This window comes from Mauremys mutica, chromosome 6 (genome assembly GCF_020497125.1).
Source record: "Mauremys mutica isolate MM-2020 ecotype Southern chromosome 6, ASM2049712v1, whole genome shotgun sequence".
In the NCBI taxonomy this organism is placed as follows: domain Eukaryota; kingdom Metazoa; phylum Chordata; order Testudines; family Geoemydidae; genus Mauremys; species Mauremys mutica.
Window position 1 is genome coordinate 1,873,221 of NC_059077.1, and position 17,980 is coordinate 1,891,200.

A 17,980-nucleotide genomic window follows, 5' to 3' on the forward strand; every position below is an offset into this window, starting at 1 on the left:
ACTTATTCTCTTCCCTATCACTCTCCTTTTTCCTTCTGTCTAGTAAGACTCTGGTGTGCTGGCTAAGACTGGGTATTTTGCAATACTGCCGTAAACCTGTGACCAGAGAGGCAAGTAAAAGCAATGCCCTAAACAGCCCAACCCTCGTACAACTCTGCCAGGTCTTGGAGTGGCTAATAAGACCAGATGCTGCTTTTCCAGCAGTGAAATTGCACGTGAAAGTCAACACCAGAGAGCAGCTGCATTTTCTATCTTTGCCCTTCTTCTCTGCCCCCTTTTGTGTGCATTGCTCTCGTTTGTCTTCTTAAGAAACAGGATAAGACTTTAACAAGTCCAGACCATCTTAACCCACTTTTTCCCTTTTCCCCCAAAAAGGAAATTACCATAATCTAAAAAGACTGTCAAAAGGGGGGGGGGGGGGGAATTCCTTCTAAAAACACTCTCCAGCTAGAGGGAAAGGGAACAGAGACTGTTGTTCGAATGAATGCCTTACTTCTTAATTTACATTTCAAATGTTTTAACCTTTTCCCTCTTCTTTTCTACATCTTTAATAAAAAGTTTTAAAAGATTTTTAATGGTGTTTTCTACACAGTTCTAAGCAGGCTGAGGTCCCTGTATACCCAACCCCGAATCTTGCTTAGTGCTGTTTAATGTTGGACAGTGACAGGGTCACGTTAACACCTGTAATTCTTTGGGACCATTTCTTTCACCTAAATGAATACAAGACACACTCAACTCAATGCCTCTTACCACTGGCCAGACTGAAGTTGGGATTGAAAAGTGGTGGACAAATGTCAACTAAAGAGGCAGCAGCTATTCAGTCCCACTGCTGTGTCAGATACTACATTTAAGAAATAAATACTGTAGATGTGGATTCCAGGAACCGTTTTAAACACTGTGCTTTAATTGGCCAAACAAGGCATAAAAGGAACATTAGATGTGCTTCGTAGAGGAATATTTTCTATTGTAAGACCAATTTGCATCCACATCTATCTTCAAAAGCTTCTCTTCATGTGAAATATATAGCCAGAAGACACTTAACAAAATTTGAGTTGAATCAGACAATGTGTTCCTGAGAGATGGCACTTTGAAAAATCGGTATGTTTCACTTTTTGAAATACCTTTTAACTAGGGCTGTCGATTAAAGTGATTAACTCAAAAAAATTAATGATTTAAAAATTGTGATTAATTGCATTCAAACAATAGAATAGCAATTGAAATTTATTAAATATTTGATTTTTTCTACATTTTCAAATATATCAATTTCAATTACAACACAGAATACAAAGTGTACAGTGCTCACTTTATATTACTTTATTACAAGTATTTGCACTGTAAAAATGATAAAAGAAATAGTATTTTTCAATTCACCTCATACAAGTATCATAATGCAATCTCTTTATCATGAAAGTACAACTTGCAAATGTAGGGGGTTTTTTGTTCCATAACTGCACTCAAAAACAAAACAGTGTACAACTTTAGAGCCTACAAATCCACTCAGTCCTACTTCTTGTTCAGCTAATCGCTAAGACAAACAAGTTTATTTACATTTGCAGAGGACAATGCTGCCTGCTTCTTGTTTACAATGTCAACTGAAAGTGAGAACAGGCATTCGCATGGCACTTTTGTAGCTGGCATTGAAAGGTATTTACGTGCCAGATATGCTAAACATTCATAGGCCCCTTCATGCTCTGGCCATTGTTCCAGAGGACATGCATCCATGCTGACAACACTTGTTAAAAATGATGCGTTAATTAAATGTGACTGAACTCCTTGGGGGAGAATTGTATGTCCACTGCTCTGTCTTACCCACATTCTGCCATATATTTCATGTTATAGCAGTCTCAGATGATGACCCAGCACGTTGTTTGTTTTAAGAACACTTTCACTGCAGATCTGACAAAATGAAAAGAAGGTATCGATGTGAGATTTCTAAAGATAGCTACAGCACTCAACCCAAGGTTTAAGAATCTGAAGTGCCGTCCAAAATTTGAGCGGGACGAGGTATGGAGCATGCTTTCAGAAGTCTTAAAAGAGCAACACTCTGATGCAGAAACTACAGAACCCAAACCACCAAAAAAGAAAATCAACCTCCTGCTGCTGGCATTTGACTCAGATCATGAACATGTGTCGGTCCACACTGCTTTGGATCATTATCAAGCAGAACCCATCATCAGCATGAACGCATGTCCTCTGGAAGCATCAAGGTTGAAGCATCCAGGGACATATGAATCTTTAGCACTTTTGGCATGTAAATATCTTGCCATGCCGGCTACAACAGTGCCATGCAAATACCTGTTCTCACTTTCAGGTTACATTGTAAACAAGAAGCAGGCAGCATTATCTTCTGCAAATGTAAATTAACTTGTTTGTCTCAGTGATTGGCTGAACAAGAAGTAGAACTGATTGGATGTGTAGGCTCTAAGGTTTTACATTGTTTTGGTTTTGAGTGCAGTTATGAAACAAAAAACTTACATTTGCAAGTTGTACTTTCACGATAAAGATTGCATTATGGTACTTGTATGAGGTGAATTGAAAAATACTATTTCTTTTGTTTTTTACATTGCAAATATTTGTAATAAAAATATATAAAGTGAGCACTGTACACTTTATTCTGTGTTGTAATTGCAATCAATATATTTGAAAATGTAGAAAACATCCAAAAATATTTAAATGGTATTCTATTAGTGTTTAACAGCACAATTAATAGTGATTAATTTTTTTTTTAAATTGCTTGACAGCCCTACTGTTTTTCTGTAAATATCTCAAAAACAGCTTCCTCCAGAAATTGCAAAACTGAATTAACTGCACAGGAAATCTATATACATTGAGAAGATTTTAGCTGAGATTTTTAGAAGTGCCGAAGCAACCAAGAATTTCCATGGGACTCGTGGTCTTAAGTGAATGAGATACTTCTAGAAATGTCAGCCTGAGTGCACAGGAGTGTTTCTGATAAAGCTGGATTTTTATTTCTGCATGATTTGCTACACATTTTTGAACATCTGAAGAGATGCAGGTGACAGCAGACTTCTGTACAAAGTTCAGTACAGTCACTTACTTCATAGTAACAGTAATTCTTCGAGAGGATCCCACTGTAGTTGCACATGCTCATGCGTGTGAGATTGGATTTTTTTTTTATTTTTTTTTAAATAGCAGTGTCTGTCAGGGCCATGCATGAGCCTTGTGCCTCCTCGTGCTCCTGCGTGATGGTATAAAGGGCACCGCAAATGCAACCTTCCCTCAGATTCTGTGCCAGTCAAAGATTTGAGAATTCTGAAAGTAGAGATGGAGCCTAATGGGATCCACACTGACTATGACACCCCAAAGAACTACAATTACTGCAGTATGTTGCCTGATTTTAGGAGACTAATATTATTGTTTATCTATATGGGTTGTAGCCTCGCCAATTAATCTGATCAGAAGATAAGGTTCTTGTCCCAGAATCAGGCTACAAGGATAAGCAACCATAGTTGTTTCTGGTGGTCAGTGTCAGAATGGATCAGACTGTATGTGCCTGGCAATCAGTACCCCCCCAGGATGGTGGAAATAAGGAGTTTCAGCTGCATCAGTCAAAAAGAGATTGTAGTACTGCTCTCTTGAATTTGGCACCTGATCTAGTGGCTAAATCCAGTACATAATATTTGACAGAGGCAGGGGGTTACCCCATAGCACGCTCGGTAGATTTTGGATATTGGCACGTTTCTGAAGCAGGCAGAGAATGTCACTTGATATCTGGAGTGGTGAGCCTTGATCTTCAGTGGGAGAGGATCATCAGTCAACTGGCAACATGAGATAAACTGTGTTATTTGAGATGGCCTGACCTTTGGAACAGCTGGCTATAGCCAGAAATAAACAAGAAGACACTTTTGAATGGTTTCATTATGTTGATGTAATAATTGGAGATATACCAATCTCCTAGAACTGGAAGGGACCTTGAAAGGTCATCTAGTCCAGCCCCCTGCCTTCACTAGCAGGACCAATTTTTGCCCCAGATCCCTAAGTGGCCTCCTCAAGGATTGAACTCACAACCCTGGGTTTAGCAGGCCAATGCTCAAACCACTGAGCTATCAGTAGGGTTCTGAAACATCTGGAGCATGTAACTTCTTCTCTCCTAGTACAGAATGGGCAAATTAATGGATTAATTGAGGCAAAATTCTGAGATCCCTTGGGGGGATGAGCTGAGGATAAGGTTTCAGCACCACTTTGATGCCACTATTTACCTTTCTCCATTCTGAAAACTGACCATTTATTCCTACCCTTTGTTTCCTATTTTTTAACCAGTTACTGACCCATGAGAGGACCTTCCCTCTTATCCCATGACGGTTTACTTTTCTTAAGAGACTTTGGTGAGAAACCTTGTCAGTAGCTTTCAGAAATCTAAGTACACTATATCCACTGGATCCCCCTTGTCCACATGCTTGTTGACCCCCTCAAAGAATTCTAGTAGATTGGTGAGGCGTGATTTCCCTTTACAAAAAACACATCGACTCTTCCCCAACAAATTATGTTCATCTAGGTGTCTGACAGTTCTCTTCTTTATTACAGTTTCAGGAAGAGAGTGTCTGTTTCCCAGGAAAAAAAGTTCTGTTTTGTAAATGGAGCCCGATAGTTCACAACCCAGAGGTCCTGGAATGACTTTAAATCAATCCCTGGCACTGGTGTTACTCTCTCACCTGATGACAAGGACTCCTCTTTGGGAGGCAACAGAAGTTCCTGCTGCTGTCCCTCAGTTGTAACCTCAAGCTGCTTGTGGAGGCCAATATCCTGCTCTGACATGGAGGGCCTTGCTAACGACACCTTTCCTTGTCTTCCTTCGTGCTTGGGAGAGGAATATGATCTGGGACCTGTGCAGAAATAGTCCTCAATAAGGCCAATATGGCCAAAGTGTCACATTGTAAGGATTCTGGCCAAGGTTGACATTGTCTGGTCCAGAGCCAGTGCCGTCTTGCCTGAGATGGGCCTCCAAATGGGATCCTCTAGTATCCCTTCTTTAGGGCCACTTTCTGAATGTGGGAGAGAGGGGTTCCTAGTTGATAACAGTGAAAGTGCATAGGTTGGCACGGATGATGAGTATACTGCCTTCAAACAGTGCAGCCTTGGTACTGGCTGGGGTGTCCCAAAGTCTCAGAAGGAGATGCCAGTTCCTCTGTTAAGATATATCTTGGGCTCGTGGTGAGTTTGGCCACAGGTACCAATGTCAGTATGTGGTTGGCCATTCTCCAGTCTTCAGGTACATCTACACTGCAGTTAGTAGTGTGCTTCCCAGCTCAGATAGACAGCACTTGCTAGCTCTGCTTGAGCTAATGCACTAAAAATATCAGAGTAGCTGGGGGTAGAATGGGTGTCGGCTCGGGCTATCCATCCAAATACATATCTAGGGGGCCTAGGCAGGTTTGTAATTAGGCAACTAGTCTGAGCTGCCACCCTTGCTACCCCAGCTAGTCTGCTATTTTTAGCACACTAGTTTGAGCAGAGCTAGCACGTGTGTCTACTGGAGTTGAGAAGCACACTCTCACCTGCAGTGCAGATGTAACCTTAGAGACAATGGATGACTTGGAGACCGTATCTCTGGAGGAACAGCATTTGTGATTGTCCTTGAAGGAAGGACCCAAATGGTATTTTGAGTGGATTATGATAATCTAGTCTGATCTCTGGCATTATCACAGGCTGATGTGTCTTTGAAAAACTCCCACTTAGAATACTGTAGCTATAAAAATTACAAATATTTGAAAGGCTGTAAATTCAAAATTAAGGTGAAAGACCATAAGAAGACAGGATGGAGGTGAAGTAGTCAAACCAAAAAAGTCCAACGTGTGCATCCTGTTCATCTACACATCTCCAAACCCCAAGTTTCCTAGAAGCATGAGATAGTAATGATGGGACCAAGATTTATCATTCCCTGATAAATTTCATAGTCATGTTAACTGCTCACAAGAAGTTAGCATCAGTTAGTTTCCTTAATTCATGGCTCAAACCTATCACCACAAGCAACAGACTGGACAAGCTAGAGAACAGCAGCTTATAAAATTTACAGAGGTCCCCAAGATGGGAGGGGTTGCAAGCACTTTGGAGGACAGGATTGGAATTCAAAATGACTGACAAATTGGAGAACTGGTCTCAAATCAACAAGATGAAATTCAACAAAAACAAATGCAAAGTACTTTGCTTAGAAAGGAAAAATGAAATGTGCAAGTACAAACTGGGGAATAACTGGCTAAGTGGCAGTTCTGCTGAAAAGCATTTGGATCACAAATTGAATATGAGTCAACAATGTGATGCAGTTTCAAAAAAAGCTAATCTCATTCTGGGCTGTATTAACAGGGGTGTTGTATGTAAGACACAAAGTAAATGCCTCACTCTATTCAGCACTGGTAAAGCCTCAGCTGGAGTACTGTGTCCAATTCCGGGCGACGCCCTTCAGGAAAGATGTGAGAGTCCAAACTGGAGAGAGTCCAGAGAAGAGCAATAAAAATGGTAAAAAGGTTTAGAAAACCTGACCTATGAGGAAAGGATTTAAAAACTGGGTGTTTTTAGTCTCAAAGAAAGATGACTTAGGGGGACCTGATAATAGTCTTCAAATATGTTAAGGGCTGTTATAAAGAAGATGGTGTTCAATTGTTCTCTACGTCCACTGAAGGTAGGGCAACAAAGTAATGTGCTTAATCTGCAACCAAGGAGATTTTTGTTAGATATTAGGAAAAACTTTCTAACTATAAAGGTAGCCAAGCTTTGGAATAGGTTGTGGAATCCCTGGGTTTTTAAGAACAAGTTGGACAAACACCTGTCAGGGATGGTCTAGGTCTGGTTTATTTAATCCTGCCACAGCATGGGGGGCTGGACTTGATGACGTCTCGAGGTCCCTTCATGCCAGGGTGTGTTTTTAAACTGGACTTATTTAGACATGTGCAAAATTCTGTGTGGACACGTATCAGTTTAAGAGAGTCTTATTATGGTCAGCTTAATCTGTTTTTACTGGATAAAGTTAAATTGAAATTAACTACTTAAACCCAGATCATGGTGTCTACCCACAATCTTCCATCTATAACTAAACTGTTTTAAAAATAATTTAATTACACCTGTGAAGGTTTGTGTGTAGACAAAAGCCTTTGGCTCATAGGAATACCTGAGGATTTGAGAATGTGGTCAACCCCTCCATGAAGCTAACAGGTGATACTGGGAAGTGATTCACACAAAGCATTGATATTATGGTTATGGAAAATTTTTCAGAGGCTATTGACTGAGTGTAGAGACAGGTGGGAGGGACCTGTCCCCGGGGCCACAGCAGAACTCTGGGGGCTAATTTCTCTCTATAGACTTAGCCACGGGTTCTCTGCTTTGTCCCAAGGACTCACACAAGGAGCCTGGGGCTGGGTTGTGTAAATTGCTAGCCTGCAGATGGAAAGAGGGGCTTGTGGAGTCTGGAGCGGGGCACCTAGGTTGTCAGCAGCCAGTAGTTTTGCGAGAGTTTCCTCCAGCAGGCAGACAAGGCTCCCTTGTGCTGCAAGCAGGCAGTAGCAGTTCCCCCTGTACACCTTGCATAACCCCGTAAGTGTCTCAGTAATCCCCACAGTGTGATATGCAAGCACCTCTCATCTTCTCCCAAAGTGATCTCTTGTATCCAGTTACAGATATGGAGCTGAAACGATCCAAAAGGGCACCACTCTGAACTTCAAATACAAAGTACAATGCAATTCTAACATGACTAAGGCTTTCGGTCACAGGGGTGTTCGCTGTCCCCTACATATATCTACACACAGTGAAATCCTTGGGTGACTGGCCTAGAACACACAGGCTTATTGAGAGAAACCAAAGAAGCAAACAGTCCGATTTTATCAGCAATATCTGTGATCCTGAAATCTAGAATAAACTATAAAAAAAAAAAAAAACTTTAAGGAAAATATCTTGCAATCCAATCCCTAAGAGCTTCAGGGGCACGGGTGAAAGTGTTCTGTTTTTCAGCATTACTTTTGGAGGAAATCACTGACCACCCAACACGTGAATGTAAATGATTTGCTATAAATGATAGACAATTCCTAACTTTAAGGCCTGCTTGTTCTTGCACCACCACTATGGTTTCCATAGCAAGTCAACGTAAGGGAATTAATTATCTGTGTAACGGTACCAATGGAAATCCAAAACACATTAGGTGTGTGAAGATGGAGAGTGGTTTCAAATGGTAACATCCGGTAGTAAATGTGAGCCCTTGTTCATTCCATTTTTTGAAGGCTGTTTTCTGTCAGTTTGAAGGTTTTCTGTATAAGAATAAACTCTCTTCCAGTGAATGGCTGCAGTGGCAGAGTTCAAAGGCCTGAAGAACATACAAGATCTTGAGCTGCTCAGTGCCCTATACATGGGATTTGGATGTCCCCAACGTCATGATATGGGTCAATCTGGCAGTGGATGCAGAGTGGTTTGGTTCCCTCTGCATCCACTCACAGATTGACCCATACCATGGACTGATCACAACTATCAGTGAAGCATAACAGCACTGGCAGGTTAAAGGAAAAAAATCAAGGCAGCAGCATTGGTGGTATAGAAGACAGCTGTTCAGTAGGAGGAGAATGCTTGGAAATTATTTGTTCTTAGAACTTAAAATAGACATTCAAATGTAAAATAAGGATATTCTTACTCATTCTGGGCAAATATTTCCCAAAACAGAATATTGGGAGCAAACAGATGCTTTAATCATTGCTCAGCATGGAAAATGAAATATTTATCACGACTGCAAACTTACCCGTCACACAGGACAATCCAATTTCAGAGCCAGTTTCTGAGGTCATAATATGTTCAGTGTCTAATAAGCAAAACTTTCCTATTCACAAAAAATGTTATTGGCTTCCAAGCTTGAATCGAAAACTATCTGAAGAAGTTTAAAGGGAACTTAAGCTCCAGGATCCCAAATGGCATCAGAAGCCAGAAATAATTAACACTGTTTTCATCTGGTGTGGAAGCTAAACCCCTTCTTGTCAGATGCCAACATAGCCACAGCAATCCACACGTCATTAGCTACCAGTTAATGACTGCAGTACATGGCGATGAGGGACTCTCCAGATGGTCTAATGTTCAGTGGCCTGTCTTCTGAGTAGCACAGACCAACAAGAACACGTGACCCCAGTGTCACACATGCCACATTGTTCCCCATTCAATAAAAGATTCAGTTTAAGACCTTGATCCTTTATTTTAAGACCCTCAAATGACTGAGCCCTGGCTATCTCAGGGACTAGTCACAACAGTTGTAAATCTCAGGCAGGATGGAATTAATAGCATGAAAAATCAGACACAGGAGTAAGACACAGGGCCATCTCTGTGGCTGGTCCATAGCTGTGCAACTTCTTTCAATGGAGGACCTTACCATCAGCACATCCTCACTCTGAAAACCCTTCAAAACTCTGTTCCCACTACTTCTTAGTGTCACGGCCACTCATCGCCAAACTTCGATTCCCCCATTTATACCACTCATTTTCCAGCTACTCCCACAAAGATATCTGAGGCTTGGGAGTCTTTTGGGCACTACTACAATTAACAGTGCCAGGCCATATTCAGAGTGAGGGATAAAAGCCATCTTTTCCCAGTAGCTTTCCCTTAGGGATTTCAACAATAGCTTGATGTGAACAGAGGATAAAAAGAAAGGAAGGAAGAGTGGGAGCACTAATGGAAAAAGAACTTCCAGCACATCTGAAAATGGAAGTAGAAGAAGATGAGAATATCTTCTCTTGACCAATTAATTATATATGTATGTAAGTACAGTAACTCCTCACTTAATGTTGTAGTTCTGTTCCTGAAAAATGCGACTTTAAGCGAAATGATGTTAATCAAATCCAATTTCCCCATAAGAATTAACGTAAATGAGGGGGTTAGGTTCCAGGGAAATTTTTTTCACCAGACAAAAAGAATATTTTATATACATACATACACACACACACACACACAGTTTTAAACAAAATTTGATACTGGTACACAGTGATGATTGTGAAGCTTGGCTGAGGTGGAGGAGTCAGAGGGTGGGATATTTCCCTTACTGCTAAATGATGAACTAGCAATTGGCTGAGCCCTCAAGGGTTAACTCTCTCAATTTACAAGGCAGCAGGAATGGAGGGTGTGTGTGAGAGAGAGATACGCACATTTCCCCTTTAAGTACACTGACTTGTTAATTAAATCAGCTTGCTGAGACCGCAGCTGGTGCAAACTCCCTCCATCCTGAGCCCTGGTATGTCCCCCCTGCTCTATGGAAGATGGGGTAAGCGGGGTGCAGGAGCAGGGGGGAGAGGGGACACCCTGACATTAGCCCCCCTCTTCCTTCCCTCCCCCCCAGCCCCCGCACAGCAAGCAGGAGTCTCGGGGGAGCAGCTCCAGGGCAGAGGGCGGGAGCAGCACATGGCAGTGGGGGGAGGGACAGCTGCAATTGCTAGCCTGCTAGGCAGCTGCTGCACAGGGAACTTAGGGGAGCGGGGAGCTGATGGGGGCTGCCAATCTACCCTGGTTCCAAGCCCCCACCAGCTAGCTGCAATGAGCTGCTCTTCCTGCAAGCAGTAGACAAAGCAGGGGGCTGCCAAACAATGTTAGAAGGGAGCACTGCACAACTTTAACCGAGCATGTTCCGTAACTGATCATCAACGAAACAACGTTAACCGGGACGACTAAGTGAGGAGTTACTGTACGTTAATGCTCATATCACAGCAATAGGCTTATTATAAATATCTGTAGAAGACAGAACTTGGAACTTTGTATTCCTTGGAAACAAGAAACTGGTGTCAATACTAGCTATAAACCAGATGCCACAGTGACAACTGCCATACAAGAATCTAGACATATTATCCCTCAAGTGTCTGCATGCAGGGCCGGCGCTTCCATTAGGTGACCCTAGGCGGTCGCCTAGAGCGCCAGGATTCGGGGGGCGGCATTTTGTGCGCTCCCCACGGGGCGCACGGGAGCTTCCGGTTCCACTCCCGTCGTGCCGCCGAAGAAGGACCTTCTGCTGACGTGCCGCAGAAAACAGCGGCAGGCAATTGAGCAGCTCAATGATGGCCGCTGTTGCCTGCGGCATTTCAGCAGAGGGTCCTTCTTCGGCAGCGTGATGGGAGCGGAACCGGAAGCTCCCAAGCGCCCCGTGGGGAGCGCACAAAATGCCACCCCCCCCCCCGAATTCTGCCTAGGGCACCAGAAACTCTGGCACCGCTCCTGTCTGCATGCTTTCTTCCATGACTTCCCCTATGCTGGGAATGTCCTCCATGGACTGAACCATAAAAAAATGCTGCCCTCACTCTCCATGACGCCTACAAGAAATCAGCCAATCTATTACGGATAGGCAGTAAAAAAATATATGTTGAAAGGTTAGGGGCGGCTCTAGGCATTTTGCTGCCCCAAGCACGGCAGGCAGGCTGCCTTTGGCGGCTTGCCTGCAGGAGGTCCCCGGTCCCGCGAATTCGGCGGCAGCCTGTGGGAGGTCTGCTGAAGCCGCAGGACCAGCGGACCCTCCACAGGCATGCCGCTGAAGGCAGCCTGCCTGCCGCCCTCGCAGCGACCGGCAGAGCGCCCCCAGTGGCTTGCCGCCCCAGGCACGCGCTTGGCGTGCTGGTGCCTGGAGCCGCCCCTGTGAAAGGTTAACAGTTGACAAAAACTTTATGTACTTTGATATTTTCCCTCTCCTTCACTTGTATGTCTCTTCTGAGGTAATAAGGCCTTCAGTGCAGATACTGTTTCTACCAGCGTTTGTATAGTGCACACAATGAGGCTCCAATCCTATCTAGGGCCCCTGAGCACTACCATAATATAACCAACAAAAACTAGATTCGGTTTAGATTAGAAAGGAGGACACTATGCAGAGCAAATCTGAACCCAGGTCTCCACAGAATCTCAAGATATTTCGGGTTTCTGAGAATCAGTACAATATGTCCAATAGTCTTATTCCATTCAGCAAGTACAGGAGTTCCTGACTCAAAAGAACAAAACCTCAGGCAACTACTCAAAATTTCAAGGTAGGATCCAAAAAATGGCATTTGTTTTGTGACCTTGCTCACTGCAAATCCATTTTACTTCTGTAACTTTATCCTGTAGACTTATGTGGAATTAGTGAAACTACCTTTGGAGAGCATGCTCTCAAACTGTCAGCATAAGGAGTCCTGCTAAAAGAAAGCCCCACACATCTGAGCTTAATGCAGCTGGAAAAGTTCAAAGTCTCAGATTTATTTCATCTCAATTCTTCCTCTTCCTCCAGGAATCCCTATTATGATTAGAGATGAGTAAGCCAGCTGGGACCTTTGCTCATTCCTCATACTCAACCTGTACCCTATCTAAAGTTTGAAAAAAAAAATATTTTCCACCTTCTTCCCTTGCAAGCTTCAGCTAGGAATTGGAAATACAGAAATACTACCACCAACCTGGCCAAAAGTGGGGAATATTGGAAAACTCATGAGAAAGCCTTTTCATAGGAAACTTTTTTCAGCCCTAACATTTGTGCCAACTGTACACCTAAACATTATGATCCATCACCACCTCTCCAATTTCTCTACAGCTCCTTCTGTCTCTGTCCCTTCCTCCTCTTGATATTATGTTCTCCACCTTCAACTACCCTCCTATCCTCAGCATCTTTCCAAGCTCTGGCTAGCCCATCAATTATCTCTACCCTGTTGCATCAGTTTCTCTCTGCTCTGGGCTGCTGAGCACCTTTGAACTAAATCCACAGAGACCAAATGAACTCTGCAAACTTCTCCTTGCTAAACTAGGTAACTTTACCCCCACCTAAATGTTTCCTGATCTCCAGCTCGCTGCACTTGGTCACCATTCTCCACACAACCCTATTCACTGAAGTATCACACAGGGCTTGTCTACACTGCCCCACAGTTCACACTAAAAGGGTGTGAATACTACTCCAAACCAAAGTGCTGTACTGTAGCTACCCTGTATGGATACTGAGGGTGCAAACTAAAGAGTTCCTAGTTCATGTTAACATAGTCCTCTTCAAAAAGGACTTTATTAATGCAAGCTCGGAACATTTTAGTTTGCACCTGTAGCATCCGTATGGGGCAGGTACCACACAGCACTTAGATGCACACTGCTATTCACCCCTCCAAAGTCCAGACTGCAGGGCAGTGTAGACATAGCCACAGATTTTGATAGGAGGTGGCCATAACTCCAGCTTCATACAGGTTTCTCTCTCTTCCATTTGTTCTCGATTTTTTAAATTCAAGTCTATGAATAGCAATTTATTAAAATACATTCCCAACTGCTGCTTCTATTCCACTCATGAATTATTCTCTGCGTGAAGTTTTCGCTACATTCCCTTAGTACTTAGCTCTTTCTTAAATGCTGATTTTAATCCCATTATCTCAACATTTCGATGTCCTTTATTTCATCTTTTCTGGTTACTATAAACCTATTTTTCCTTGGCTCTCCGTAGAGTTCAAACGTCTTTTTATACTGGCACCATGCTATAAAAATGTCACAGTACCATGTATATGCATTTCAATTATCTCCAGGTGCAAATGTTTTAACAATGGCTAATGTACAAGGATTTCAATGGCTCTTCATCTCAACACTGATGACCATCTGTACAACTAACAATGCTTTTTAGTAAATTGCAGAAACAAACTGGAACAAAACAAACCTGACCATGAAAACCCAGAGTAAACATAAGCACTCCTGCCACAGGGACAGACATTCCAACTCAGGAGTTAAGATGTCTGAAACTTTCATCCCATGTCCTTTTAAAGATATTGTACTTTTGTGGCTGACCTAATACTTCTAAATTATAGATCACATTAAAAACAGAATTATATACAGGCTTGTCAAAAATCGGTTTTTATTTTCGTATAATGTTGATGGATAACATCAATGTTTATTTTTAAGCATTTTTATTAATTTAAATTTTCACAGTTGTAAAGTAGGCAGGGATCAGACAATAGGAGGGTTAGACAATTATTTATGACAGTGGGGACAGATTCAAATAGTTAAAGCTTTATAAGGTTAAAACACAAACTGTCCACTTTACAAAGTAAATACCCCTTATGTCAAACTAATATTAAAAGTTTTCAAGAAGCATTTTTCTTATTTTGATTATCTGTACATTTTGATCATCATTAATAGAAATATTTTTCTTTGGTTTGTGTGTGTATGGAGAAAATTGACATTTATCGACATTTATCGATAAAAGTCTAATCTTTCCTAATTAACCTAATTACATGTAGCAATAAAAGTAACTATCTGTTCCAAGCACACCAAATAATCGATTAGGTTCATTCTCTACTGTAACCCTTAAGCCTCTCCTTTGCCTGTATTCTATCTAATTTATAATGTAAGCTCCTTGTAGCAGGGCCCTTGGAACTGGTCTGAAAAGCATCATGCAGTGCTGCAGAAATCATAAAATTAATTAACTCATCTCTAGCGAGATGGGATACTCCTTATATGTCTATCTAGATTCCTACAGGGCCCTCATTTGCTACAGGATACCAGCATCTCCAACGTATTGTTGGTATGAAGGTAGTGACTAGAGGCTCCAAGCAGGATGTGTGCCCCATTGTGCTGGGCACAGCAGACAGCGCCTGCCCTGAACAGCTGGCACGCTACATAAATGGAAACAGGCACAAAGAGGAGAAGTGACTTGCTCAAAGTCACGGAGCAGGAGCAGCCCAGCTCGGAACATCGAGTCCAGTGCCCTACCCACTTGATCAAGTTGCCTCTCCACATTAACAAACACTCTCCAACCTGTAAGGCACATGGATATCACCATCCCAAATTTGCAGATGGGGAACTGAGGCACAGAGATTAAAGGACTTGTTCAAGGTCAATCGAGAAGATTGTGGCACAACCAGGAATTGAACCTTCCTTTATAGTACTTCATACCAGTGCCTTACAACACAAGTCCATCTCTCTCTCTCCTTGGAAACAGCTTGTGTCTGCAAGATGGTGGTGGTGGTGCAGTACAGCAGCAGTGCAGAGCACAGTTTCAAGATCTCAATTATTTCAGAAAATGTGCAGTAATTTTAATAGAAGCAGAGAGACTTCACCAGGCGTTAGACTAGTACAGATCTAAACAAACCGTCACTGAAGAGTTTCTGTACATGTGCACAGGTTAGAAAAGACTATGGACAACTTGTTTGGAAATGGCTCTTCTCCAGTCCCCTCCCGTCCCCATTCCCACGCACCCACTATCAAAATGTTACAAGGAAAAGCCACTCACTCTGTAAGCAATCAGCATTGAGCAGATCTTGGCACTTCTCGTGACATTTGACCCCACATTCAGTGCAGCGCATACCCTGCCTTGCAATGCCCCATAGGAGCCCTTCACACTCATAGCAATAGGTAGGGGTTGTAGCTGTCCACACCTCAAAATTGTGAGGGGTTGTGCAGGAGATAGGGTAAATTAAGGCTTGCAGGGTCTTCTTATATACATGAGATTTCTGCAATACAAGAACACACACAAAGCAATGTCTGTGATTGGGATGCTGTTAACATGCACTGCTTGGCAAGAGAGTTATCCTGGGATGATGCAACTGTTTTCTTTAGGAAATGTATCGTTTTTCTTAAAGGAAAGAGAGAAAAGGCGAAGATTAAATCATCAACGCTTGCCACGTCATGCCTGATGGAGCCATGACTGAGGTAGCCAAGCATGCTAAACCTAGGACCTTGTAGAAATGATGTGCAGAAAACACCCATTTCAAAATCAGTTTTTACAGTTATTTTAAATAAACCATAACCAATGGCATTCAGAGAGCAAAGAAGTCAGGTCTGTGTGTAATAGCACACTACATAACCAAGTTCTACTCAGCATATCTTAGTTCATAAATCAGACCCTTACACTCTATTCTAAGGTTTTATCTGGGACATCATATTTGCCACACATTTTTTTAAAAACCAAGTAATACAGGTTGCTTTACACTTATACTCCTAGTCTGAGTTCTGCAATGCTCACTTGATACTCCAAGAAGAATACGAATATTCACAGAACCAGCCCCCCTCCCCACCTTAATTTGTTTAGGAAAGACCCCGGGGAGCAAATAAACTCTACTTACCAGCTCCTCATCCTTAAGAGAAGTTCTAGTGGCCATTGCTGAGGTAATTCCAGCCTTCCTGGATTGAACCAGTGACTGAGAAGGGAAAGTGTCTGTTATTCATTACAAAAGTGTACACAAATTCACTGGAGGTCACATACTTGTACATGCACAAAAGGGAAGATGCTGTCACCCTCAAAGGTACTGAACAGCAAGTCTACACAAGTCAACAGTTCTGCTCCATTTTCCAAATGGCAATCTCCTTGCCCCAGAAAGAGTCAGGGTGTGTACTCGCTAACCATTTATGTTTCCTTCTGCCCCAATCCACTCTGTTCTGGAGTGAGTTTTACTATTTTCCCCTGTATGAAGTGTAGATAAAACGGGATTCTCTCCTGCATCCTTGAAACAGACAAGGTTTTTACTGTGTTCTAAACTCATGCTCCACCTCCTACATTCAAGTTCATGCATAGACAAAGGAGATGAAATCATCAGCCTTGTCACCTAGAAAGAGCTCCAAACAGGGACGGCTGGATGGGGTCAGAATGAGGAGGGCAAACTAAAATCTTGGGAGGATTTTATGGGGTTGGAAGGGCAGCATGTGTCTGTGTGTCACATTCAGTGGCCATCCCCAAATATAATGAACATCACTGCTTCTCCAAGTAGCTACCTTCATTTGACGGATGATGGAGGGACTGCAATCTTACATTTCTTAGGTTGCTGTTTTTTCAGCACCTGTCACTGGCATCTAACCAATATCTAAAAGGCTAGAAAGCAGATTAGGTCCTTCAGCAAGCTACTCCAGCTGTAGGAAGGCAGATAAGGAAATGAGAGAAGATGTTGCTGGCTCTTATAAAGCCAGCTAACCCTCTCAGGAGCCATCTCTTACTTTGATTTATGACGCTTGAGACAAGACTGAAAAGGTTCATTCAGTCAGTGATGTGGTGGGCCAGAGCGCGGCATACGCATGCATTGTGGTATGGCAGAATTCAAAATAAAAAAGCAAAAACAGTGGAGGGGAAGTAAAGTAAAAAAATCTTTACTTCAGGTAAAGACGTGGTGGACAGTTTTTAGCTCCACTTACCATAGCCTGTAGAGAGAGAGAGTGAAAGCATACAAAAGAAGTAGAATAGGTTAATTCCATTATTATTAAGTTTCCAGGGATACAAGCAGTTAGTAAAACATACCCTCCTAGGCTCTGCATGTGTCAGATGACAGATGTACAAACCAAATTCTCTGTCTTTACATAGAATACATTTAGATAGTGTATGGAGGTTAGAGATTTTGCAACTTCTCCCAAGTGTTAATATATTAGCTGTACCTGATACAATATTCAACACCATCTGTAAAAGCTACACTCATCTGACATGCCATCAGTGTAAGAATGCAAGCTGACCTCACTGTTTGTATTGTTTCTATAGGAACATTTAACAGTGTGTGAACAGGTTTCAGTGATGGGAAGAATTTTTAACATTCAAGTTGCATGACAATTCCTGTGTACAGACACTAAGATACAGTAGGCAGATTTACTTCTCTCTAACATTCTTAGCACCTTGTATTTTTCTGAAACATCAGTATAGACATTAACATTTTCTACCATCGTTTATAGATAAATTGCCTGGAGTAACAAACAGTATTGCGCCCCAAGGAACAAAGTGACCACAGCAATTATATTTATAGAAAGAAAATCTTACCAAATCACTGACAAGTGGAATTGGTTTCTTTTTGCGTAGATCAGGCATGCTGTCAATGCCATAGAGACCACCTGCAGGCCTGGAAGTACAGGGGGAAAATGTGTTAATAAGGTCACAGAAATGGCACAGTATGATACCGTCACAAACCATCCTGTAGAAACCAAACATGGCCTCCTGCAAATATTGATCACTCTGCTAATAAAATAATCAATGTAAATAGAAGGAATCAATCTTGACACATGAAGGATTAATACACTGAAATGTGACTCAGGAACAAATAGAAACTGCTAAACACTACAATGA

General features: G+C 42.2%; 1 protein-coding gene across 6 annotated transcripts in view; it reads right to left on the reverse strand.

Moving 5' to 3' along the window:
* UNC13B (unc-13 homolog B) overlaps nucleotides 1-17,980 on the reverse strand; it is a 359,613-nt gene that overhangs the window by 112,328 nt on the left and 229,305 nt on the right. For 4 of the 6 annotated variants that reach the window (XM_045020551.1, XM_045020545.1, XM_045020549.1 and 1 more), the window contains 4 exons: nucleotides 17,678-17,756; nucleotides 17,068-17,073; nucleotides 16,008-16,082; nucleotides 15,176-15,395 (listed from right to left, as the gene is read on the reverse strand). In XM_045020551.1, coding sequence (XP_044876486.1) covers nucleotides 15,176-15,395; nucleotides 16,008-16,082; nucleotides 17,068-17,073; nucleotides 17,678-17,756 — 380 coding nt within the window. The remainder of the gene's footprint in view (nucleotides 1-15,175; nucleotides 15,396-16,007; nucleotides 16,083-17,067; nucleotides 17,074-17,677; nucleotides 17,757-17,980) is intronic. The other 2 variants (XM_045020550.1, XM_045020546.1) reach the window with 1 other exon arrangement.